The following is a 27,077-nucleotide window of genomic DNA, read 5'->3' as shown; positions in this document are numbered from 1 at the left end:
TCGGGGAAGCCCCCGGTCTCTCCCTCCCGGGGCCGGGCTCCGGCTGCACCCGCGGCTCCGAGGCCCCAGCCTCCTGCGGTGTGAGACCTCCTTACGCCTCCAGCGTCTCTCGGTCTCTAGTAGCTTCTGGCACCTGCCTGACCCTGGAGCCGCTCCCTTTTCTCTCCGCTGAAATGGCTTGTTCCATCCACTCTTTGTTGACTTGCAGTGTTCACTCGGCCTCTGTAAGGTCCAACTCAGATGCCAGTGCCTGGAAGACAGAGGCAATCCATTCGCTCTGCTGGCTTTCGGAAATATCGATGATCCATCACATCGAGGGGTCATTGTGTCCCTACACACCTTACTCGTGCTTCTGAACGCCGCCCTCGCCTGTGCCTCCCCACGGCGGAGGTGCTCGGTAACCCTGCGGCGGAGGAAGGACGGGAGTAGATTTAGGAAAGAAGACGGGGCTGGAAGGCCCAGAGGAGGTCCCCTTAGCCTTGGAAGGTTGGCTGGAGGGCTGACCCACGAGTCTGACCTACATTTCTGGGGCTCGGCCAGCGCCAGTTTCCGGTTCAGGCTCTCTGATTCCAAACCATTGGATAGTCCGAGGCAGCCCCTCTTCTCATCAGTTTTCTAGTTGTAATTCTTTTTTTAAAATACATTTTTTATTGATTTCAGAGAGGGAGAGAGATAGAAACATCAATGATGAGAGAGAATCATTGATCAGCTGCCTTCTGCACGCCCCCCACTGAGGATCAAGCCCACACCCCTGGCATATGCTCTGGCCAGGAATGAAACCGTGAGCCCCTGGTTCCGCCGGCCAAGCTGTAGCAGTTCTTTTATTTTTATGACTGAATATTCCGTGTTATGGATATATTACATTTTATCCATTCATCAATTGATAGACATTTGGATTGTTGTAAATGTAAATGACTCCTCAAAATCATTTTTAGAATGGTAATAGACTCTTAACATACTTCTTTTTCTTCTATTTAATCATCAGCACAAGTCTACAAGATAGGTATTATTTCTCTTTGCAAATAAGAAAAATTCAAAGAAATTAAATGATTTTGCCCACAGGGCAACCAAGGTCACGTTTCTGGGAGTGCATCTGGATGAATGAAGAGACAATTCACTCAGCCTGACTGCAAACCCATGCATGCTTTTTTTTTTCTGTTCTCCCTTTGAAACCCAAGATGCAGTACCAGGAGGGTTGGGAGGGAAATTCAAGGTGTGTCAAGTGAATGAATGAATGAGGTATTCAAGAATAAGAGTGGATCTTGAACAGTGGTGACAGGAGTGATAGATACACCTGCCCTACTTCTTAAGCCTTCAGGAGGTATTTGGAGGCAGTTTGATTTAGTGATTAAAGGCCCGGGTCCTAGGTTTCATCTCTGGCTTCCCTACTTAATTTACTAACTCAGCAGGTTATTTGTATTCTCTAGCTTTCATGTTCATCTTTATAGGGTTGTTATTACTACTCACGTTTGTAAAACTCAGAGCCTTGTACACAGTCAGTGTTCAGTTAAATGTTGATTGTAATTTTTCTGTCATCTATAGATTTATTCTTATTCCATGCTCATTTTTCTCTTTTCAGTACAAGTTCAGGGATCTAACTGTGGAAGAACTAAAGAATGTAAATATGTTTTTCCCACATTTCAGATATTCCATGGACACCTATGGTAAGAATTGTATTCTCTAGTTTTTGCTACATTATTTGTTAAACTATTATTTGTTCCTAGTGAGCTACAAAATTATAATTTCTCTCTTTTATCCCCTGATTTTGAACTACACTTTGTGACCTGTGATTTCTGAGGAAATTTAAATTAGTACATTTTACATTGTATTAATTTTCTATTGCTGCCATACAAATTAGCACAAATTTAATGACTTAAAACAACACATATTTACTGTCTTACAATTCTGTAGGCCAGAAGTCCAGCACAGGTCACTGTAGATGGAAAGTGTGGACTAAAATCGAAGTGTTGGCAGTTCTCAGTTCCTTTTGGAGGCTCTGGGAGAGAATCCATTTCCTTGCCTTTTTCAGTTTCTTAAAATCATCCTCATTCTTTGGCTCCAGGTCTCCTTCCTCCATCTTCAAAGCTAGCAATGTTGCATCTCTCTCACCATCCTCTGTAGTCCGATCTCCCTCTACCCACAGATAGAAAAGGTCCTCTACTTTTAAGGACCAGTGTGATTCGATTACGTCCATTCCAATAGCACGGGATAATTTCCCACCTCAGGTCCTTAATTACATCTAAAACCTCTATTTGCCAAGTAAGATGAGCATATTTAGAGGTCCCAGGATTAGGGTATTAAATATCTTTGGAGGTCATTATTCTGCTTACCACATACATGGTTGAAGTTTTAGTTATCTTGTTCACTTAATACAGAGAGTTTGGCTACCTAAGAAAGATTTTGATTTACTATCTTTCAAAAATTCTGACCACAGCCTACACTTGGAAATACATTTCATGTCATGAACCCATATACACATAGCTAAAATACTGTGGACTCTTTGGCATTTTTTCTTCTATTTATTCCATTCCACTTAAAAACAAGTATAGTATAGTTACCGAGGTACTAAAAGGACTACATTCCAAGGCAGTATGATAGTTTGAAGCCAAAGGTAGTCTTTTCTATATTTAGTTCAGAGATTAGGGCATTCATTCTCCCTCAGTGTGTCCTAGTTATTGATGAAATTTCAGGGATGTGAAGATTGAATAAAGGTTGAGAATAATGTAATTAGAGAAACCAAAGAAAATAATTATTGATCTTTCTAAAAGGTCACTTTCAAAAATAAAACTAACATTTTTTTTTCTTATTCTAAAACTTATAACCTGATTTCTGAAAGTGATTGTAACTGCTTTGTTACATGTGACAATTATTTAATAGTGTCCTCACATTTTATAATCCTTTACTTCTTTTTACATTATATCATTAGACCCTTATAACAACTTTATGATGCAGTCTTATTATCTTTATTTTATGGATGATCAAACTGAAAGTCAAAGAGATTAAAGTAACCAAAAGTCACATGCCTTTAAGTGGGGAAGGTGGGCCTAGAACTTGGGATTTCAGTATCAAAGTCCTGTGTTTACTCAACTACCTGCTCTGCTTTCTAAGAAAAAAAAATGTAGTAATTTTCCTTTCTCAACATTTTTATTGATTCCTAGACAATGGTATTTAGAAATTATGTTTTCTGTACATGTGTATGTGCATATGTGCATTACCTGCCATTGAGTCGACTTGATTCCTCTTCCTTCTTCTGATTGCACATTTTGAAGCTTTTTTTTTCCCTTTCAGTTTTCAAAGATAGTTCCCAGAAAGACTTGCTGAATTTCACTGGTACTGTTCCTGTGATGTATCAGGGTAAGTGTGGATGTTGAGAAATTGTGGGAATTTTCTAAATGAGCAGTTCAATAAGAACTTAAATTTGTTTAGTGTCATAATATTCGGACCTGTTCTGCATTTCTTATGGTTAGATGTTAGAAAGAGAGATAAGGAATTCCTATCCACCCCAAGGACTGGTTGATTGATTGAGTTCACAATTCTTACCCATCCCAATAATTTCAAGGTATTTGCATATTAATGGAGGAGCTTGTGAATTTAAATGAATCATTGCTTAGTAGCATTTCAGTTTCTAGGACAATGTGGGAGATAACAGGAGGGCATAACAGTTATCTTACTGCCATTGGTAAGATGCCCCTCATTGACTCTCCTAGTGCCATGGAGTTATGTCATTGATTCTTATGCTGGCTGGGTCTTTCAAGGTAGTAATGGTACCTGCAATACCTTTTCATTGGAAGTACCTTTTTTCCCCTTTGCTTTTGACTAGAATTATATTAACTCAATGTGATGCACACTAGTTATTTCTTGCTGATCAGAAGGTCAGAATGTATTATCTTTCTCATTATCAAATGGGCCAATATAAATGGTTACTTTGTGGTGCTATGATCACATGACTTTATAATCACAGAGTTATCTACAGACTAATAGCTACTTCTCTCTATACCTGTATTGTAAATACTTAGGCACTATATATGGTGACAGATGTTAACTAGACTTATTGTGGTGACATACCTCAATAAAAACATTTTTTTAATAGCTAGACAAAAGTAGAAGAGGAGTATGGTTCTGGGAACTGCTAATATGAAATAGTAGACCAGGTATTAGGACATTTCTTTTTTTTTTTTTTAATATATTTTATTGATTTATTACAGAGAGGAAGGGAGAGGGATAGAGAGTTAGAAACATCGATGAGAGAGAAACATCGATCAGCTGCCTCCTGCACACTCCCCACTGGGGATGTGCGCAACCAAGGTACATGCCCTTGACCGGAATCGAACCTGGGACCCTTGAGTCCGCAGGCCAATGCTCTATCCACTGAGCCAAACCGGTTAGGGCAGGACATTTCTATAATGTACTAATTTTCAGTCCTAGCTGAACATCAGAATTACATGGGAATCTTTTTAAAAATGACATCCAGTCCCCATTCCATTGAATCAGAAACTTTAGGAGAGTGGCCTGGATATTGGTATGTTTTGAAGTTCCTTAAGTGTTTCTAATTTGCAGACATCTCTGGGTATCATTGTGCTTAGGGGAGCAGTAAGCAAGATGAAAAAAGTAACTTTCAGTGGAAGGAGGATTTCCTTAGTAAGAAAAGGTTGCAGTGGAAAAGAAAATATTTTTACTTATAATGGGCCTATTTTCAAAATGCAAACCCTGCCAACCCGTCATGGTACTTACCATATCATATACTGTTCTAAGCATTTTACATACATTAATTAATTTTATCCTCACAATAACCCTATGATGTAGGAGCTATTATTTTCACATTTTATAGAAGAAGGAATTGAGACACAGAAGTTAAGTTGCCTAAAATCATGCAGCTAGTAATGAGTGAAACCTGTGCATTCTTGCTTCTGAGCATCCATGTTCTTAAGTACAGCAAAAGACATATGCAATAAGGCTATGAAAGCAGGAATAAATATCAGGAGATAAAATAAAACAGCCAAGGTAATTGATGAGATTTCTAGTTGAATTTTTATTTTTATACTTACATTAGGTTTCGCTTTGGGCTTCCTGACAACCAAGGTAGTCAGATTTTGGCTCTCGGTAGGCATGACATACATGATTACAATTGGAGGAACATACATGCAACTTCCTTTCTCAGTACACTAAAATTTAAGAACCACTGGACAAGGCGACTATTAAGGTTATTTTCAGCTCTAAGTTCTATGTATCAAAACTAGCTGGTATGTTATAGTACCTGCAATTAGTGAGCAACTTGAGGGCCAATATCAAATTCAAACTTACTCATTCATTTATTTTTTTCATTTATTTATTAATTTAGTCATTCTTAATTATATAAGAGACTTGTATGGAGCAGCCAGTACGTTAGGCACTATCTTTAGTGCAGGGGTTATAGAAATGAATAATCCATAATCCTCTCTTAGGAAGAAGTTTATAGTGTAAAGTGAGAAACAGAACTGTAAGCAAATAACTTCAGTGCAGAAGTATAAAAATACGTGTCCACTACCAGTCAAGATAGGTACTATAGCTCTGCTCGGGTAGAGTGAAGAAGATTACATATAGAAGATTGTGTATCTCAAACTCCTGACACAGTAGGTCCTTAATATATTTATTGAATTGAGTTGGATGTCTTAATTAAATTTCCTCAAATATTATGTTGGTGATTTAATGGAAATATATTTCCAATGTTAATATAGATGAAATGGGAAAAATAGGCCTCAATTTACATAAGTCCTTTATATATAAACTTGACTACACATCTTAAAATGCCACCTAGCTATACCATACATAGTGTTCATGCCTTATTGTTTGAAGTATGTTTATTTTGTCTCAAATAGGTAATACATATAACATACCAATTCGTTTGTGGATTTTGGATTCTCACCCTTTTGCTCCCCCCATTTGCTTCTTAAAGCCAACTGCAAATATGGGAATCTCAGTTGGAAAACATGTGGATGCTCAAGGCAGAATATACTTGCCCTACCTCCAAAACTGGAGCCATGTAAGATCAATTTGGATTTTCTTTGAAAAGTTCTTATTTTTCTGAGTATTTATCTTTGATCTTAGTGAATAAAAGTAACAAATAAGTTACTGAATTTTCTTTCAATGATATTTTTCATATGGTCATTAAGAGTAATTTGAAATTGAGCTCCCAGGGATACCCGAGTCCCAGAACCCTGATGACAGCAGCCTGCCTGAAGCTGCTCTCTTCGAGTCTAAGAGCCAACTGTTGTTTGCTCCCTATCCTCCTATATAATAAAAGGCTAATGTGCAAATCAAACGAACAGTGGAACAACTGGTTGCTATGACACGCACTGACCACCAGGGGGCAGACACTTAACACAGGAGCTACCCCGGCTGGTCAGTGCTGGGAGCGCCACTCAGCGAGAAGCCCTGAGCTGGGCTCATGGCTGGCGAGTGCAGCAGCGGTGGCGGGAGCCTCTCCCGCCTTGTGGGGCGCTAAGGATGTCCGACTGCTGACTTAAGCCCGCTCCCCATGGGGAGTAGGCCTAAGCCGTCAATCGGACATCCCCCCAGGGCTCCTGGACTGCGAGAGGGCACAGGCCAGGCTGAGGGAACTGCTCCCCCCCCCCCCCAGTGCATGAATTTCGTGCACCGGGCCTCTAGTCTTTTTATTGTTTACTGCTTGATAAAGCACATGTAAAGTTACTAGCAAGTATTGGGCATTATTTTCTAGTCCCTCTCTATTAAAGAGTCTTATGTAATATACATATTTATTTGTAGTTTTGCCTGTTTTTGACCTTTGGTATATTAAATCAGATAATCTGTTATGTGCTTTGTTTTAACTGAGCATTTAAATGTTATCTGGATATGTAACCATTCTTTCCTTAGTCTTTTAGAGGGTAATGAGAGAGTTACCTGGAGCTTTGATGTATATCCAGGCTTTGACACAGGACTGGAAAGTTCAAAAGTTTAGGTTTCCAGGCTCATTAAAATAAGAATAGACTCATTTCCTCATGCTTCAACTTACTTGATTTTAGTGATTTAGCAGCTTGACTACACTGACTCCATTTTATCTCTTTACTCTGTTCCTCAGTATTTAGGGATGAAGAGGTAAAATATCTGCAGTTTACTCTTAATTGGTTCAGAAAAGTAAAAAGAGGGAAAGAGACCAAGAAAGCAAATGTGATATAATTTTAGTGGTCTGGGTGAAGAGTACATGAAAATTCTTTTACTATTTTTGCAATTTTTCTTTGTTTGCAATTGTTTAAAAGTAAAAATTTAAACAAAGACAGACTGTTCCCAAACATACTCTGCTCATAAGCACATTCATGTTATACCCTATATTTTGGAGATGTGGATTTACCATTTCTCCCTTCATTTTTCAGTTAAAAGAATTAAGTACTTTTTCAGTGAAAAATATTGAAACAATTGAAGGTAAAAGTAATGAAACAGTTGAAGGTATAATTTCTATGGTAGTGTTAAAAAATGAGAACATAATACAATAGTTTGTTTTGGCTGACTATAACAATGTATAGATTAACAAGATAGTACTCGTTAGCAAAATTTTTGCATAACTCTTCCCTTTGTGTATATTCTGCAGCCTAAATCTGTTGTTGTAGGATTAATTAAAGAAATGATTGCCAAGTTTCAAGAGGAACTTCCCCTGTATTCTCTGTCATCATCTGATGAGGCACGGCAGGTGGACTTGCTAGCCTATATTGCAAAAATCACTGAAGGTTTGTATTTTTATTATTCAGAGGGTTATAAGTTTGTAATTTCTCACTGATAGCCTTTACTCTCTGCTACTTTATTTTTATAAATAAATATATGCATATATACATATATACACACACAAGTCTGTATCGAATCAAAAATTCCTGTACCTATATCATAGGCTAAGTATTACCTACTATAGTTCCAATTACCTAACTATACAGTTCTAAGGAATATGCTTTCTTAATATGTAAAAGATTAGCCCTGGCCAGTGTGGCTCAGTTGGTTGGCGTGTTGTCCTGTAACTGAATGGTCATGGTTTTTATTGATGTTTCTCTCTCTCTCTCAAAATCAATAAAAACATATCCTTAGGTGAGGAGTTTTAAAAAATATATAAAAGATTACCCTTATACTGACAAATAAAATAGTTTGTATTTTGTATAAAACCACTTGAATATACAGGGCTGGGCAAAAGTAGGTTAAATTGCCAGCCATTGTTACCTAAAAGATACATCATAAATATGGATACAAAATAATAATAATAACAATAACAATGAAAAGAATACAAATAAATATTATAGGGAAAACTTTTGTGTTTCACGTACTCAAAACTATAAACCTATGTTTGCTGACCCCTGTATTAATGATCCCAAAATTTTTCTATTATATTTTTATGTATCTTTTTGCCTCATTTCAATTTGTTGGACCAGAAAATCTGTGATTCTCACTGAGTATAAAGTAAAATACCCATACTTGCAAAATTTTGTGAGGTGTTAAATATTTTTGCATTTTAAACCACAGCAGTAAGAATCAGAATATTTTCCAGAATTATGGAAATCCTGTTTTTTAGTCTTATTTAATATTTTTTAAATGTTTGGAAAGATATTTTCTTTTTTAAAGGGTTGTCTTTATTTATTGGAATATTTAATAAGAGATTCCTAGCTTTCTAGTATACCATTTGTTTGACAGATATTTTTGAGTGCCTATTATGGGATAGCACCGTGCTTTCTGTCCTAAGTTATTGAAGCTTGGTGTATTTTTTTTGAAAGATGCTAAAAAGGTTTTTGATATTATTTTTAAATTGTCATGATCATTCACTTTTCTTTCTAGGTATCTCAGACATAAATTCAAAGAACTGGACAAATCATGAGAATAAAGCAGTAAAGAAAATTACTGTGGTTGGAGGTGGAGAACTGGGAGTTGCCTGCACATTAGCAATTTCAGCAAAGGTATGTTAGTGTCCTATATAATAAAAGGGTAATATGACCCTAATGGCAAAATGACCTGAACGACTGCTCAACCAGTCACTATGAGGCACACTGACCACCTTTTGGTTCCTTTCCCGGCCCGCAGGCTCCGATCGCCCGATGGTGAATGGGAAGCTGGGGGTGGGTGGCGGGGGACATGGGTGGTGCCAGGCCAAGGCCCCCGCCCCACCAGTTGCCCCACGCACAGAGGGCAACCCACGGCTGGGGCAGGGCCGGCGAGCAGGCGGGAACCGCCCACCTTGGTCCCTTCCCCCAGCCGTCAGGCTCCAATCACCTGATGGCGAATGGGGAACCGGGGTGGGTGGTGGCGGGGGGCAGGGCCAGCTGCAGGCAGCCTGGGAAGATGGCTCTGATCGCAGGCCAGGCCTAGGAACAGTACCCGTGCACGAATTTTGTGCACCGGGCCTCTAGTAGTAGTTATAAACATATATATCATATTGATATGCTTTTAGGTCAGCCGTGGGCAAACTATGGCCCGTGTGCCGGATCCGGCCCATTTGAAATGAATAAAACTAAAAAAAAAAAAAGACCGTACCCTTTTATGTAATGATGTTTACTTTAAATTTATATTAGTTCACACAAACACTCCATCCATGCTTTTGTTCCGGCTCTCCGGTCCAGTTTAAGAACCCATTGTGGCCCTCGAGTCAAAAAGTTTGCCCACCCCTGTTTTAGGTAGTTTATGTTTAATTTTTTCATGTGGAATAAACTCATTTTGCCTTAAAATATATTTAGTTGACAAAAAAAATGGCTAAAAGCTCATTAAGGATGTTGCCTCTTAATTAGCAGTTAGTCATGGAATAGGCTTTGAAAAAGTGGTTTGAATAATGGGGTCATCAACCTAATTCAAGGGAAATCTCAACTTGACATTCATCTAACTTCATCACAAATTCTTTTGTTTTAATTAAACTCTTATTTAATAAATTAATTTTAGCTTTTTCTAAAATTAGAATTTTTTTTTTTATGGTTGCCTTTTTTGTGTAATTACTTTGCTTTCTTCTATGATCGTAGTTCCTGAGTTGATAGTTTGAGATTTATTTTCATCAGTCCTTTTTACTAGATCTTTTCCATATAAATTATTTTCAGAAAGGCATTTCAATCCCCTTCCAGAGTGGTTCAAAAGACCCTCCAGGGCCCAGAATCATGGTAACAGCATGTCTGTGTCATGTGAGGGATATAGCCCAGGATAGAATAGCTGTCCCTTTATATACTTATTTGGTAGTTGGCATTTGGTTTTCTATTCTATTAAAATTTGATTATTTGCCATTTAATTTCTTCCATTTAAGAATCACATATGTCTTGGAGGTAGGGTCTACTTCAGCAAATGATTAAATTGTATCTAGGGAGCTAGAAAATTTTAAAGCTGGCTGCTCAGAACAATATATGCTAACTTTTGACACATTATAGTTTTATTTCCTCCGTCCTTCATCAGAATATACTGTTCCCTCTTAATTGGAATTGGAATTTTTTTCACTTTTGTTACTGAATAGAATGCTTCTGTAAACATTGCTTTACAAGTTGTTTATTTTCTCATCTGAATTTTTTTTAGGTGTGTATAAAATCGTACTAGTGAGTCAGAGGACATGAATGGTTTTTATGGCACTTATTACATATTGCAGGATTATTCTTCAGAAAGGCAAAACAAATTTATGCTGCTAATAAAAACGTACATATCAACCAGATTTTTGCCATTCCTAACAGTACTGAGTTTTATCAGTTTTCTTTGTTTTTGTTAAGTACAAAAAGGCCTCTTAAAGTCATGTTTCTTTAGTTGTTAGCAGAGTCTCACTGTCAGTATTTCTTTGTGAGTGTCTAGATGGAAATTTTTTTCCATTTTTCTTTTTGAACATTAGTATTTTGATACAGGATAACAATATTCAAATAGTACAATAGTAGCCATAATAGTGACAGTAGTATGTAGCAGTGGTGGTAGCAGCAATAACTAACCTTTACTGAATGCTTAAGTAAGTGCCAGCACTTCACTCATTTTAAACACTTGATTCATTTTTACAGCAACTCTATGGCTTAGATACCATCATTACTGCCATTTTTACAAATGAAGAAACCAGAGCATAGGAAGGTTACCAACTTGCCACTGTTAGTAAATGGAGGAAGGATTTGAAGCTAGGCAGTCTTTTTATAGAACCTATATTCAAACCTTACTACTCAGATGTGGCTTTTAGACCAGCAGCATCGACATCACCTGAGATCTTATTAGAAATGCATAATCTCAGGCCCCACTCCAGACCTACCGCAGAAATCTGCATTTTAACAAAATCCCATGTGCTTCCCTGATCTATTAAATGTGATCTCTTAAAGCTTGAGAAGCTCTGCTCCAAACCACTATTTTAAACTGCTTTGTTGTTATTGTTGTTATTGATGGACATTTAAGTTGTTTCTAGACTTTTTTTTTTTTAAATGAGTTTATTTGAGCCAAAGTGATGACATATGCTGGAAGCAAGATCTCAAATGCTCTCTCTAGTCTTTAGAATATCCTTATATTTTTACATATTGTATCATTATCCTACATGTACTAATAAACTTATAGGGTAATTTATATAAATGAGATTGATGGATTAAAGGAGTTATTGTGTTTTTAAATTTTGATAGAAATTGTCAAATTATCCCCCATGTCAACTATACCAGTTTATTCTCATACCCACCTTGTATGAAAATACCTGTTTTACAGTTGTTAAACTTTTGAATCTTAGCATATATGATAAATTAAAAATGGTAACTCAGCTTTCTTTGCATTTCTCTTATAAGTGGTTAACAATAATAAAATTAATCGGTACAATTTAGAGGGGACTGCTCTCTGCCAGCCCTGTGTAACATAATTAATTCTCACACCGCATGAAGTAAGGCCAAGTTCAGTGACTTTCCCAGCATTACAGAGCGAATAGGTAGTACAGCTGGGTTGTTTTCTTTTTTTAAAAAAAATATATATTTTTAAAAAAATACATTTTATTGATTTTTTTACAGAGAGGAAGGGAGAGGGATAGAGAGAAACATCGATCAGCTGGCCTCCTGCACACTCCCCACTGGGTATGCGCCCGCAACTAAGGCACATGCCCCTGACCGGAATCGAACCCGGGACCCTTGAGTCTGCAGACCGAGCTCTACCCAATGAGCCAAACCGGTTAGGGCTGGGTTGTTTTCTTAACTTCCACACTTCCTTCCCAGTAGTCAGGTAGATCCCTGGGGACTCTTGCCCCTGCACTCTAAGATAGGAGAGAGCCTTGAATCCCTTACTATTTTGGAAAAAGACCTTCCACAAAGGTAATCAGACTTTTAGGATGTTCCATGTTGTCATTTATAGTAATAAATGACAATAAAAAACACAATAACTCCTTTAATCCATCAATCTCATTTATATAAATTACCCTATAAGTTTATTAGTACATGTAGGATAATGATACAATATGTAAAAATATAAGGATATTTTAAAGATTAGAGAGAGCATTTGAGATCTTGCTTCCAGCATATGCCATCACCTTGGTTTCCAGTCAAGCCTAAAGGATCACAGTATTCATAATAATTTCTTGCTTGCATGTCCCTTTCATTATTATTGTGTTACTTTTGATTCCTAAGACAGCATATGACACCTCTGCATTCTCCCTTAGCCCTTACTTCTGAATGAATTTAAATTGAGTAACCGGACATGCCCCGTGTAATGCTCTTCTTTTTTTATTGTACTGTACAGGGCATTGCAGACAGACTTGTCCTCTTAGACCTCTCAGAAGAGACTAAAGGAGGGATGATGGACCTTGAGATCTTCAACCTGCCTAATGTGGAGATCAGCAAAGGTGTGGTTTCTCTGCTTAACAGATGTATGCCTCATTTGCTCTTGTATTTAAGTTCTGGAATTTTTAAATAAATTGTATTTTTTACAGCTGTTTTAGGTTCAGCGCATTATTGAGCAGAAGATACAGAATTTTCCCATATATACCCCCTGCTCCCACACATGCATAGCTTCCCCCATTGTCAACATCTCCTACCTAGTGATACAGTTGATAAACCTACCTGGAACATTATTATCATTCAAAATCCATAGTTTACATTAGGATTCACTCTCGGCATTGTACATTCTATGGATGTGGACAAATCTATAATGACATGTATCCACCATTATTGTATCATAGAGAGTTGTTTCACTGCCTAAAAATCCTCTGTGCTCTGCCCAGAGTACTAGAATTTTAATACTGAAGGTACTTTAAAGATCACCTAGTCCAAATCCCTCAATTTACATATTTGGAAACTAAGGTTCAAATAAGTTAAGTGATTTACTCAGAGTCATACAGGGACTGCAACTGATTATATTAACAAGAGCCAGATAAGCAAATAATATTCAGATTGGTCAGAGGGATTTATTCTCTTCCTCTTTCAAATCACTTTAGGACACTGTTTAGTACATGGACCCTGGAGGTTGTAAGGCCATTTAGGATATGAGGAAACTGTTTCTTTCTATGTGTCTCACTTTAGTATGAAATATTGGTTAAGAATACTGGTCTTAGAGTTGGAAAGATGGAGTTTGCATCCTAATTCTGCCACATTATAGCTCTGACACTTGTCAGATTATATAATCTCAAAGTTCAGTTTTATCATCTCTAAAGTGGGAATAATACGTACTTCTTGGTATATAGCAAAAGTGCTAAACCAATATTCTTTCTAAAAATTTAGTTAACATTGCTTTCCCTAAAAATACATTGTTAAAATAAGTTTTAATAACAACAGAAAGGGTTTTGTAGCAATAGATAAAAATTTAATGTTAAAAATAATTTTATCTTATATTTTTAATGTGAAAATTTTGTATGTACTTTATAATGTGTGTAATATATTAGTGCAGACATATATCTGTAGGTAAATGCTTTATTTGAGGATGTGAACTTAAAAATATTTTAGCCCTAGCTGGTTTGGCTCAGTGGATAGAACATCAACCCTCAGACTGAGGGTCCCAGGTTTGATTCCAGTCAAGGACATGTACCTCAGTTGCAGGCTCGATCCCCGGCCCTGGTCAGGGCCCATGTGGGGGGCAACCAATCGATGTGTCTCTCTTATATAGATGTTTCTCTCTCTCTGTCTCACTTCCTCCCTCCACTCTCTCTAAAACTCAATGGAAAAATATCCTCAGGTGAGGATTAACAACAACAACAAATTAAAAAATTATATACTAACAAATTATTATTATTATTATCATCATCATCAGGGATGCATGATCAAAAAAATTGGAAGACCATTGAATTAAAAATTGTTTACTCCAACCTTCCAAATTTAGGTTATAGCAAAAGTCAGGTTGTAACATGTTGTAGTTGTTTGGCTTTCCTTTCCCTTTCCTTACTTGGGTCCCTTGTATTCCTTGACCATGTTTTCCAAATAAAATGTTGAGACATAATGGTTTCACAAGCTTAAATGTACTAAGAACAACAGTGGGTCAGAAAAGTTGATATAATACCTTTAGGTTATAAAAATTGGTGTAACAATTCTAGGAAGCCTCTAGATCCCTATAGGACACAATGAGTTAATTTTCCTTTTCTAGAAAGAGTAGAATAGTTGCTTTAATGATCCTTTTGTAGGCCTCATAAAGAGGATTCCTGGGGGAGCTGGATATTCTCTTGTGCCTGTCATTTCTAGGTACTGAAGTTCTTAAGGGACATCTAACTCTTCCAAAGTACTTTAGGGAACTGTTAGTACATGGGCCCTAGAAGTTGTGAGGCCACTTAAGACATGAGGAAATTATTTCTTCCTATGTATCTCATTAACCATCAATAACTATTGTTTTAGATCATTGAAAGTATAGAATCCTTGGAATAGATATATAGAGCATGGTGCTTGCCACCAAATAGGAAATTTTGAATGAGTATACACTATCTTGGGGCAAGTTTCATGTTGCCCATGTTAATTTTGGTTGCACATTCCTGATAATATTTAATTACTATGACATGAAGTAATTTAAAATACAATGTTAACTAACATTTCATAAATATATTCTATGCTATGAAAAAGTGCATTAATAATTTTGGGAAATTAAACTCATTTGGAAATTTTAGTAATGTTCCCGTCATAACCATCACTGATGATTGCAATTGACTGATCATCTTAGAGTTGTTACTTTGCTCCATATGGATATTTTATTTTATTTTTGTTAATCCTCACCTGAGGATATTTTCATTCATTCATTCATTCATTCATTTATTTATTTATTTATTTTAGAGAGAGTGGAAGGGAGGGAAAGATGGGGGTGGGGAGAAACATTGATGTGAGAGAGACACCTTGATTGGTTGCCTCCCACATGCACCCCAATTAGCCCAGGGATCAAACCTGCAACTCAGGTACGTGCCCATGACCGGGAATCCAGCCCAAGACCCTTTAGTGGTGGGCTGATGCTCTAACCACTGAGAACACCAGCCAGGTCATGTTGTTTGTATTTTTATGATTACAAATAATGCTTCAGAGAACATTGTAATGCAAAAATCTTTGTGCACTTCTCTAACTAGTGGGATAAAGTAGGATTACTGGGTCAAAAGGGATGCGTTTAAAAAAAATTTTTTTTTAAGTTGGTACCTATTTATACTCTCACTAGCTGTGTATGAGGGTTCCTGTTTCCATTCTCTCATTTACTTTTATTCATTGTTAAACACAGCTAATGGAATAATTCTCCTATGGTATTATTTTAATCATGTCATTTTCTGACTGAAGACACTATTATGCTTATTTCACTGCCATTATTTTAGGGAATCAATAACATGTTGATATTTTATATATATTTATAGTTTCTTACTCCTCTTACTTTATTTTATAAATGATTCAGAGAGATCGTGGCTTTGGTCACACAGTAAGGGGCTTAGCTTGGGTTTCAAACATATGTTTATTACCAATTTCTTATTTACTCCAGGAATAGTCTCTGCATATACAAGCATAAATATTTGTGTGTAGAGGTATAAGCATGTGTGTGCATGGAGAAAAAAGTGTTCAATAGTTCTAAAACTTAGCAAAGTAAAATTAACTCAATAGCCATTGATTCCTAAAACATGGTTTATGGATTGATAACTTGTGTCCAAATCACCTGAGGTGCTTTTTAAAATTACAGATGCTTGGAAGTTTGACATATGGAGTAGGAAGCCTTTCTTGCACTTTTGAAATATTAGACAGCTTCTACTCTGTTCACTAATGATCAGCCTTGAGTATGAGGCATTTTTATCATTCAAAGTAGAGGAAGCTAAAGGGGGAAAAGAAAAGAAATGTTCCTGGCAAGGTAGGCTGATGCCAAATTATAGGATCATAAGTTGAACTATTTACTGATATTAATAATATTGACAAGCCACCTAATCTTTCCAGGTATCAATTTCCTCATCTTTATGAGGGTATAGGACTAAATCTGTAAATATAGCACAGTGCTAAACAGCACTCTGTAGCCAGACTGCCTGGGCTTAAATTCTGGCTCTGCTACTTACTAGTTCTATGACTTTGAACAAGTTACTTAACTTCTCTGTGCCTCAAATCTGTCAAATGGGGATCATATTAATTTCATAGTGTCTTGTAGCTTAGAGTAAATGAGTAAATATAGGGAAAGCTCTTAGAACAATACCTGACACACAAAAGTGGTAGGGAAGTGTTAACTATATCCCTTCCAGTTCTACAGTCTTCTAATTCTTGAGATTTTGACTGATCACCAGATACCTATTTTGAACACTAAAACACAGGAATTAATTTTAGTTTATGAAGAACCATAATTAAAATCCATGAGTCAGTTTTTGGAGCTACCATCCCCACAGTTGCATTAGATAATGAACTAAAATTGGGTAGTGCATTTCCCAGTGGACACATTGCACATAAACTTGTGTAGAAAGATGGCCTTAGAGGCTTCATTAAGACTAAACCCTGGCATCTACTCATTGTCTCCCTGGGATGCCAGTATTCATTTACAAAGGTTGATTAAACTGATACCATTTTAGTTGCTTCATTATTTTTCTGTTGTATCTGATGTTGCTAATGTCTGGCCACTGTTTTGGCATGTACTTACTCTAAAACACACTGTGTTGTGCTCGCTTCGGCAGCACATATACTAAAACACACTGTGTAACAGAAAGTAATGTTGTAAAATAGCATGTGTATGTTTGAGGATCATAGCAGTGAACTCCAAAACCAGTGGTTGTTTTTTTTAAAATCTCATTTGAGAACATGCTTAGAGAGAGAAAGAAAGGAAGGAAAGGAGAGAGAGGGAGAGAGAAACATCAATCAGCTGCCTTCCATATGTGCCCTGACCGAGGAGGATTGAACCCACAACCCAGGTATGTGCCCTGACTGGAATTGAACCAGCAACCTTTTGGTGCATGGGACAATGCTCAAAACTGAACCACTCCAGTTGGGCAGCAGTGAACTCCAGAGAATAGCTTTTCCTAAGTCATAACAGTTGCTTATGCGTTAACTTCTATTGAAAGAAGAATCTAAACCCAACGACTCTGGGCTTCATTCAGTATAAGAAAAAGTCAGTAAAAAATGAGCCGAGACATTTTATCTTCATTTAAAGATTTTCAAACCATTTTTATCCCCTCTTTGGAGTAGAATCCTTCCTTAATAAATAAAATAGATACAGCAGAATTACTCTGCTTGGAGAAGTTGAAATAAATGGCCTGGAGCCATGCCTACCAGCCTTCTTTTCACTTATTCCCAGTCCTCCCAGATGGCCCCTGAATCACTTTTAAGGAACTTTAGGACACCTAAGCTAAAAGTTTAAAATGAGTGATGTAATTGATTTTAAGTTTATTTTGCCTATAACATATTTATTTTCCCTAATAAAATGATGGATTAAATAAAAATAAATTCCTTTTTTGTGGGTTCTGGATCCTGTAATTTGTTTGGTTTATCTTTATTGCTCTCTTTCCCCCCTTGGAATACACTGTTGCTCTTAATTCTCTTTCTGGTGGCAAACTTCAGCACTTTGTATACTTCCTATTGAGATAAGATTGATCTGGAGGTAGGTGTGCAGAAAAGGTCTCTACTTGGAGAGAAGAAAAATCTTCTTTATGAACACAAACTTGATTAAAACATATACCTTGAGCTCAGACTGTTTCTTTTTATTCATTAGATTTGTCTGCCTCTGCTCATTCCAAAGTGGTCATCTTTACCGTTAACTCTTTGGGTAGTTCTCAGTCCTACCTTGATGTGGTGCAGAGAAATGTGGATATGTTCAGAGCCCTTGTCCCAGCTCTGGGACATTATAGTCAACACAGTGTCCTGCTTGTTGCATCTCAACCAGGTAATAGGTTTTATTTTAAATGAATTTGATGATCCAGTGCATCAGTAGAATTGCTATTACTGATAAAAGTCATAAAACTGGATTATAAAAGGATGACTAGTCCATTAAATTGCTCTTATAATGAACAATACAGTATCTCCATATCCTGTCATACAGTGACTTCTTATGACTAGCATTAACTAGAAGGTTATAAATTATAATTTTTATATTATACTACTATTATTATGTTCCAGGTTATTAGCCATGCTTTTCAGTGAGAAAATGGTTAAACTCCCAAGAGAAAAATGCAGTGGCTATGTGAAAGAGCTTTTTCTAATTCTGAAGTGTCATACAATGTTAGTGAGCATGCCAGAGTACATTTTTAACATTTTGAATTTAAATTATTTGAAACTGTTTTACTTAAGAAAGAAATATTTTTTAAAGAGTTAGATGTGGTACTGGCCTCAAGTTGGTGAACAGATTTTTTTACAGGTTCCCCATGTAGGAGTATGGCATGCATTTCACTTGTTTTTCTTATAGTAATTGAGGAACTCTGGTCTCTTTAATTCTTGACATCCTTTTGGCATAGTAGAAAAAAAGTAGTTGTGTTTTTGTTCATAATCCTATACCACATAGTGGTGGTATATGAATCAGTATTTTAATTTAAAGATAGAAACTCAGCTTAAGATAGATATAAAAGATAACTTGATCAATGAAAAAAAATTATCTTCTGGTTTTCTGTACCCGGTTTTTATCCTTCTTGCTTAACTATTCTAGGAAATTATTCTCCGCTTTATATTTAGCAACAAAGTTATGTTAAATCATGCTGAAACCTGGTGGTTTTTAAAAAATATACGTTAGAAATATACCTTATAGTGCTTTTAGGACCTAAGAAGAATATATACAAGTTCTAATATACTTATTAAAATAATATTTGTTTATGAACTAGGCTAGAAGTATGTTTTTTAAAATATTTACATTTTTACCTTGTGTGCAATATTTAGTGGAGATCATGACTTATGTGACATGGAAACTGAGTGCATTTCCTGCAAATCGAGTAATTGGAATTGGATGCAATCTGGACTCACAGAGGTTACAGTATATTATTACAAATGTTTTAAAGGCAGAGACTTCAGGAAAGCCAGTGTGGGTTATTGGTGAGCAGGGAGAAGACAAAGGTAAGAAGTACATTTTTACTAGTTATATTGATAACCTAAATCACTAGTGGCCATGATATTCAGATATAACTGGGGACTCAAGAATTGTGGAGCTTAGTTGGGTTTTGTTCCACATTTGGGTGCCTTTTCTGTAACATCTCTGTCTAGTGAATAGATACCTCAAATGTGTTATCCTACTTATATTTACCTTTCTGTAAGTTTACAATTAGGCAAGACTCCTTAGTCAAGTTTTATATTTCTTCAAAGCTTCCTATATGCTTTGATGCCAAATATTAACAGCTGTTATGTCTGGGATAGAAGTAACTTTTTAAAATGTGTACTTTTCTGTGTTTTCTAATTTTGTTATTATGGATATGTGGTATTTGTATAATTTTTAAGAAAATTATTTTAATAAAATACAGTAGTATTTTAAATATGTATAAATCTGCACTGGCTACCTAGAGAGTTCAGTGCTATAGAATAAACTTTTACAAAGCCTGACAGTGTAATTCAAGCAGAAATACTTTCCAGGTTCAAAATGCTAAACATTAATCAATAGGACCCTAGAAAAAGGTAGTAAACAAGAACTTGGAGCCAGATGTATTAAGAGTAATGAATGTCTAGGGATTCAAACAAACCCAAGACCTGAATTTTACTCACTACTCCATTTGAATTCTGGTCCAGGTTGATCTTTTGCTTATCTGGTTATTGTAAATCTCCCAGTTAGTTTGCTCTTTCTCCTCTAGTCTGCCAAATTAATAATGATATTAGCCAAAACTTAACATGGTGCTTACAAATGCTTTCATTATAATTCAGTCTTCCTAAATCGTATACCTCCTTCCAAAAATGTTTACTGGCTTTCTCTGATCCAACCATTAAATTCCTTTGCTTGGCATTCAAGGAGTCCCACAGTATTCAAGGAATGCCCTCATTTTCCTTCACAGTTATAGTTATGGAGGTAGTCATGTGATTAAAGAGTTGGAAGGAACCCAAGGGATCATCAGTTACACTTTGTTTTAAGAACCCAGAAATGGATACAGGGATGGTAAGAGTGACCTGCCCAGGAGCCTATAGCTTTCCTGGTCTAAAACCCAGGGCTTGTGCTGCCTAGCCCCACTCTACAGCTGTGCTTCAGCCACAGGGATCTTTGCCCACCTCATTTTCCTCCTAATCCCTTCTCCTTCTCTCTCAGCAGATTTAAATCTCATCCTTCAAGATTTCGGTCCAACCCCCCTTATTACACTATGAAACTTTTCCAGATCACATCACTCCACAGTGATTTTTTTCAGTCTTTTGAGCTAAAAGTTATTGTTAGCTATATGGTGACTAACCATATATTGTCTCACGATGCTTATTCTTTTGTGAAACTGCTGTTTATTCTGATCCAGTTTGAATTTTGTGTTTGCACCTTCTCCTTATTAAAAGTGTAAATTATTAAGCTGTTCTTCTAGTTGAAAAAAATCATACATTCACATCGCAAAAAAATTTAAATAGTACAAAAAGGTATACAATGAAAAATAAGTCTCCCTTGTATGCCAGACACCCCTTTCTCTAAAAGCAATCACAGCTACCAGTTTCTTATGTAATCTTACAGAAATGTTCTGTGCATAGAGAAGCAGATGTATAAATGTATATATCATACATTATTCTCTACCTTGCCCTTTTACGTATTGATAACTTGCAAATGACTACTATATATGCATTTCATTCTTTTTAACTACTGGATATATCAAAATTTATTTAACCAGTCCCCCTAATAGGTTACAATTTTTTAATGCATTAGAACATTTCATAAATATGGTTTCATTAATATCACAAATTGTAAAGAGAAAATAAAGGATGGTGTGACAATAAGTAAACCTAAGACACTATGCTGACTGCTGTTAGAGCTGTATAGATGTATAAGAACCTGACCCTGTTTTTGGGAAGCTTAGCATATAATATAGGAAATGACTGTAATAGAAGGCAGTATTGACTTCCTATGAGAAAGGCCTAAGGGAAGTAGGATAAAAGCATAAGGAATATTATGGTAAATTTGTCTTCAGCTCTCAAATGGGAACTAGAAATAGAGGGATGTAGGTACATGAGAATTGAGATTACTTAAGTATAATATGTAATATTTGACACATACAAAAGTATATAATGTAATGTATATATATGTTTTAGAGCAGTGGTTCTCAATCTTCCTAATGCCGCGACCCTTTAATACAGTTCCTCATGTTGTGGTGACCCCCAACCATAAAATTATTTTCGTTGCTACTTCATAACTGTAATTTTGCTACTGTTATGAATCGTAATGTAAATATCTGATATGCAGGGTGTATTTTCATTGTTCGCGACCCACAGGTTGAGAACCGCTGTTTTAGAGCATAATAGAATAAACATTCCTAACTTGCAAATGACTACTTATATATATGTATCCACACTCAATGAATTCACACTCAATTATTAAGAACAGTACCGATACCACTGAAACTACCTATGTACTCCCCAACCCTACCTTTCATTTAGATACCACTATCAGATCACTTTTTATCCTGTTTTCTATTTGTTTTCAGAGATAGTGATAGCAATGGATTGGTATACTTAGCTTGGCCCTGAAGCCAGAAATGGATTAGAGGCTCCCTCTGCTGGTTTTATAGATATCAACTGGTTATATTTTTGTATAAGTGATACTACCACAGTAATAGCATTTATAATTATACTAGAGGCCCTCACCTGGCCTGCACCCTCTCACAATCTGGGACCACTCAAGGGATGTCAGATAGCCAGTTTTAGCCCCATCCCCACAGACCCGATCCAGACAGGAGGGAGCCCAATCCTGTGCACTGAGCATCTGCCTCCTGGTGGTCAGTGCGCATCATAGTGACTGGTCATTTGGTTACATAGGCTTTTATATATATAGATTGAGTGGATACTATGTGTATTAAATGGTTTGCATATCTCAACTTAAGAAGGAGATGGTGGTTTTCCAAATTAATATATCAGAAAGCTTAAAACTCAGGTTGACTAATTTGTTTGTGGTTACACATGTAGTAATGGCAAAATTGAGGTTTGAACCCTGGTCGACTCCAAAGCTGTGCTTTTTCTTGCTGTGACTTAATTAGATAATTTACTTAAAGCATTTAGTAGTGTCTGGCATCAAGTAAACACTCAGTAAATAGTAGCTGTTATTACAGTAATCAGCAAGATGGTTATGAATAAAAAATTGGTAAAAACATGTAGAACTATGTTTTGCAGTAAAGCAACATTAGGATTTGGGAACATAATAATAGCAGGTGTGTAAGTAAAATTATTCTCCAACTATTTCAGAGACAAGTGGCAACTACAGCCTAGGGAGAAATCATATAACATACAAAATGCTTTAGGATCTGTTTCCTGCTTCCTTCCCCAGCTTCATCTTCTGCCATTCAGCCAGGCATTCTATGCTAGTCAGATGGTCAACTTGCAATTTCCTGAATGGTTCATGCACTCTTATGTCTCCCTGCCTTTGCACCTGATGCTTCCTTTCCCTGAATATTCATTCACTGGCTACCTTCTGCTTACCCTTCAAGACTGGGCTTGAGTGCCACCTCTCCCAGGAAGCCTTTCCTAATTATCCAGGTTAAGTAAGTTTATGCCTCTATTATAAACACTATCACACTATGTTATAACTGCATACTGACCAGTCTTACCCCACAAGACTGTAGGTTCCTTGGAATGGTCTCAGTAAATGTGTTTTGAGATGAAGGGATGATCCTGACACCATTTTGTGGTCAAAGGTCATCCATATTATGCCATACCAAATTAGATAGTCAGCAAAACATGTACTTTGGAGCAGCTATTTTCAGCTGTGATATTGATATCATATGTAAACTGCAGGTAGCTCCTTCCAATGGTGTTCTAGAAATCCAAGGCTGGACCTCAGGACAGAGTGTTAGATCATCTGCTTTACGTACACATCCATCTTACCGAAGGGGAAGGTGTTATATGTAAAGGAAAAGTGCTGTCCCGTGGTCATTTTTCATTCAAATTTTGGGCTCCAGAGGATTATTGTTCTTGAAGAATGGAACCAAAAAGATTAGGATATTAGATACAATATTTAAAAGGGCTCCCTAAACTAGCATGGATTTACATTTAGGAAGTTTGAAATCTAGCCTAGAATAGATAGTGAAATTATTCCTCATCTGGTGAAAGAAATTAGTCTGTGTGGGTCCCAGCAGAACAAATACCAAGTGTTTGTAATACTTGAGAGCCTGTTATTCGCAGCCTGCTGAGGAAGGAAGGCTTTCTATTTGGACAGTAAAATAGCCCAGGTAGAACTATTGTTGATGAGAGAGAACAGGTAAGGAGGCTGCAGGTAGACTTTGGGGGTCATGTGTTTTGGGGATTGCAGCTCAAAGTCTTACCCCAGCTGTCATTACAGCACATTTAGTGTCATTAGTGGAAAATGTAACTATTGCTAGAAGGTGGGTACCCTTGATGGCAAACAATCATTTATCACATCTTAATCCTAAAAGAGTTATTAACAAAATATAATTGATTTTTTACTTTTTAGTTACCAAATGGGGTGGCCAAGAAGAAGTCATGAGTCATAACTCTCAGGTGCAGCTGTCCAGCAGGTAACACTGAGTGTAAATTTATATTTCTCTAACTAACATTTACTTACCAGGCTCCTGCAGACAAAACTAGCTAGTATGGACAAATCCAAAAATACAAGGGAGCAATGTTTTCTATTGTTTCTTATCTGAAAATGGATCAGAGTGCTTTGCAAACTTTACTTCAGATACACACTTGACATTTCTTTAAATGTTGAACAGGTTCCTGATTTATAGACAGTGATTTACTGCTCCCATATCTAAACATCTGAGGATATTGACAATTTTCTTTTTTTTAAAATATATTTTATTGATTTTTTACAGAGAGGAAGGGAGAGGGATAGAGCGTTAGAAACATCGATGAGAGAGAAACATCGATCAGCTGCCTCCTGCACATCCCCCACTGGGGATGTGCCCACAACCAAGGTACATGCCCTTGACCGGAATAGAACCTGGGACCCTTCAGTCCGCAGGCCGACGCTCTATCCATTGAGCCAAATCGGTTAGGGCTTGACAATTTTCTTTAATGTAGAGGAAAACTTCTCATACCACTTAAAATTTGAAATGTACTTATTAATCACACATAAATACATTTAGAAATTAGTCTAACACGAATGGATAAGCCATATTATAAGTGCAGGCAAAAACAAAGTATAATGCACAGATCCTTGTATCTTTTGCTTTATTCAGAGGCCTTCTGGGGGTATAGAGCTTATAGGTTGGACTCTACATATATTTTCACACCATTTGTTGTTTCACCATCATATAATGACATACTTTCCTACAGTCTGAGTGGTGGAGATTTTTAGCTTTTTAAAACTTCAGCATATAGTTCTTAACTGGAAAGAATATTCTCTTATTGATAAGGGGAGTATGTTGCACAATCCATTCTAACCTGATTCTTTATGTAAACCTGCATTTATAGCTTTTAAAAGGAAGAAACTCAAACATGTTTTTAAATTTTATATCATGTTTTATTAGTTACCAAAACAATGTGTACTATTATAAAACTGTAAATGCTGTCGATATCTATAAAGCAGGAAGTGAAAAGCTGGGGTAATTCCATTCTCTAAGAACCACTGTTAGCAGTTTAGTGCCCATATGTTCAAACATTTCTTTCAATGCTTCTGCAAACATCATTTTTTATTATTTTTATTATAACAGATTTATGTTATTCATATTATCTTGCTTTGTTTTCTTTTCTTTCTTTTTTTAAATATATTTTATTGATTTTTTACAGAGAGGAAAGGAGAGGGATAGAGAGTTAGAAACATCGATGAGAGAGAAACATCGATCAGCTGCCTCCTGCACACTCCCCACTGGGGTTGTGCCTGCAACCAAGGTACATGCCCTTGACCGGACTCGAACCTGGGACCCTTGAGTCCGCAGGCTGATGCTTTATCCGCTGAGCCAAACCGGTTAGGGCGCTTTGTTTTCTTAATAATAAATCTTGGACATTTTCCATATTGCCCATATAAATCTACTTTATTCTTCTCTAGAGCTACATTAGATAGAGATTTATTTAACTCACTTTTGATTAATTGTGTCCAAATTTTTTCTGTCTCAGACAAGGCAAACATAATTATATGTATGTCTTTGCACATTTGAGCATATTGCTGTAGGACAAATTCCTAGAAGAGGAATTTCTAGATCAAATGTTGCCAAATCTTTCTCCTAAAAAATTGTATCACCTTATACTCTCACCGGCAGTTATGGGAATGCCTTTTTCTCTGTAGCTTCTCTAAAAGTAGTTACCGATTTTTTTAAATATTTGCCAATTTTGTTAGGCAAAACTGATGTATTGTTTCAACTCACATTTAGTTAAATAGTAGTAGTGGTAGAGCATCTTTTTATGTTAAGTCATTTTTATTGTCCTTCTGTGAACTGCTTATCCAACATTTTAAGAAAACCTTAATCATTAGTTTATCTGTGGATTTTCCTAACAATTAGTGTATAACTCATATTTCTGTGTTATAAAAATATGTAACTAATACTTTAAATTGAAAGACTAAATGCATATTTTATTCATTTTCTGAATTGATTTTTTTTCCATAACCTAGAGCCATGGAACTATTAAAGGTAAAAGGTCAAAGATCCTGGTCTGTTGGACTATCAGTAGCTGACCTGGTTGACAGTCTTATAAATGATAGAAAGAAAGTGCATTCTGTATCAACTTTAGCAAAGGTAATTGCTATTCTCATTCTCTCATCATATGGTTAAACTTTTATATTATTAGCTTAAAACCTGAAAAGATGCTATTCATATTGTAATGAGGTATCTTCAATATTAGAGTAATACATGGAAGGGAAACAGTTTGGTCTAATCCCTCTCCTGCTTGGCTATGGAAATTCTGCACTTCTATGTTTCTCTTCACCCCCATGTAATTTTGGGGAATTCCTAAGAAGCATTTATATATTCCATAAAGTCCTTCTGGTTGTCCTTTATCACCTTAGCCAGCCAGGTCACCCCAGACTGATGTGTCACCAGTCTTAGCTGTTCATCAGTTTGCACTCTCCGGCTCAGTTGTCCTTTACCACTTCATCTCAAGCACCACTAAGACAGGCACAAATGCTTAACCAAATCTTCTTGAAAACTTAGGAATTCCAGGAGAAATAAAACATGGAAAGGAGAACTTAAAACAGGTTATTACATTGGACTGTACCCAGAGCCCATTCTGTGCCCCTCCCCTGGGAATCTATTCTAACAGTCTTTTTTCTTTGCCCCAACTTGCTATTCATATTGCAGGGGGCTAGCTTCTCTTCCCATAAAGGGGATATCTTTGACCAAGTTCCTCCCATCTCACAAAAAATATCTGAAACAATAACTTGAATTTAGAAAATAAATGAACAATTTTTTTTCTTAAGTTCAACTTTGTACTACGGCTATAAAAGCAAGAAAGTAACCATATTTATGATATTAACTTGTTTGTTGTGCTTTAGCTCTATTATAATCTAATTTTATTCATTTCAGGGATATTATGATATAAATAGTGAAGTGTTTTTAAGTTTGCCTTGCATCCTTGGAACCAGTGGGGTATCTGAAGTCATCAAAAGCACAGTGCAAGAAGACAGAGTGACTGAGAAGCTCCAGAGCAGCGCCTCCTCACTCTGTGATCTCCAGCAACAGTTAAAACTTTAAGTCCAAA

At 36.5% G+C, this 27,077-nt stretch overlaps 2 protein-coding genes across 2 annotated transcripts in view; both read left to right on the top strand.

The window, feature by feature from the left end:
• The window catches only part of UEVLD (UEV and lactate/malate dehyrogenase domains), a 27,369-nt gene extending 292 nt beyond the window's left edge, over nucleotides 1-27,077 (top strand). Inside the window, exons 2-12 of the mRNA XM_005883335.2 lie at nucleotides 1,580-1,664; nucleotides 3,289-3,354; nucleotides 5,856-6,019; nucleotides 7,583-7,718; nucleotides 8,806-8,924; nucleotides 12,667-12,769; nucleotides 18,049-18,219; nucleotides 19,203-19,376; nucleotides 23,893-23,956; nucleotides 25,993-26,116; nucleotides 26,903-27,077. Coding sequence (XP_005883397.1) covers nucleotides 1,580-1,664; nucleotides 3,289-3,354; nucleotides 5,856-6,019; nucleotides 7,583-7,718; nucleotides 8,806-8,924; nucleotides 12,667-12,769; nucleotides 18,049-18,219; nucleotides 19,203-19,376; nucleotides 23,893-23,956; nucleotides 25,993-26,116; nucleotides 26,903-27,070 — 1,374 coding nt within the window. The 3' untranslated portion in view covers nucleotides 27,071-27,077. The remainder of the gene's footprint in view (nucleotides 1-1,579; nucleotides 1,665-3,288; nucleotides 3,355-5,855; nucleotides 6,020-7,582; nucleotides 7,719-8,805; nucleotides 8,925-12,666; nucleotides 12,770-18,048; nucleotides 18,220-19,202; nucleotides 19,377-23,892; nucleotides 23,957-25,992; nucleotides 26,117-26,902) is intronic.
• TSG101 (tumor susceptibility 101) overlaps nucleotides 22,316-27,077 on the top strand; it is a 42,603-nt gene continuing 37,841 nt past the window's right edge. Inside the window, exons 1-2 of the mRNA XM_014530893.1 lie at nucleotides 22,316-22,321; nucleotides 27,072-27,077. Coding sequence (XP_014386379.1) covers nucleotides 22,316-22,321; nucleotides 27,072-27,077 — 12 coding nt within the window. The remainder of the gene's footprint in view (nucleotides 22,322-27,071) is intronic.

The sequence above is a fragment of the Myotis brandtii genome, unplaced genomic scaffold (genome assembly GCF_000412655.1).
Source record: "Myotis brandtii unplaced genomic scaffold, ASM41265v1 scaffold782, whole genome shotgun sequence".
In the NCBI taxonomy this organism is placed as follows: Eukaryota; Metazoa; Chordata; class Mammalia; order Chiroptera; family Vespertilionidae; genus Myotis; species Myotis brandtii.
The sequence above is the reverse complement of the archived record's forward strand: the minus strand, read 5'-3'. Positions and strand labels throughout refer to the sequence as shown.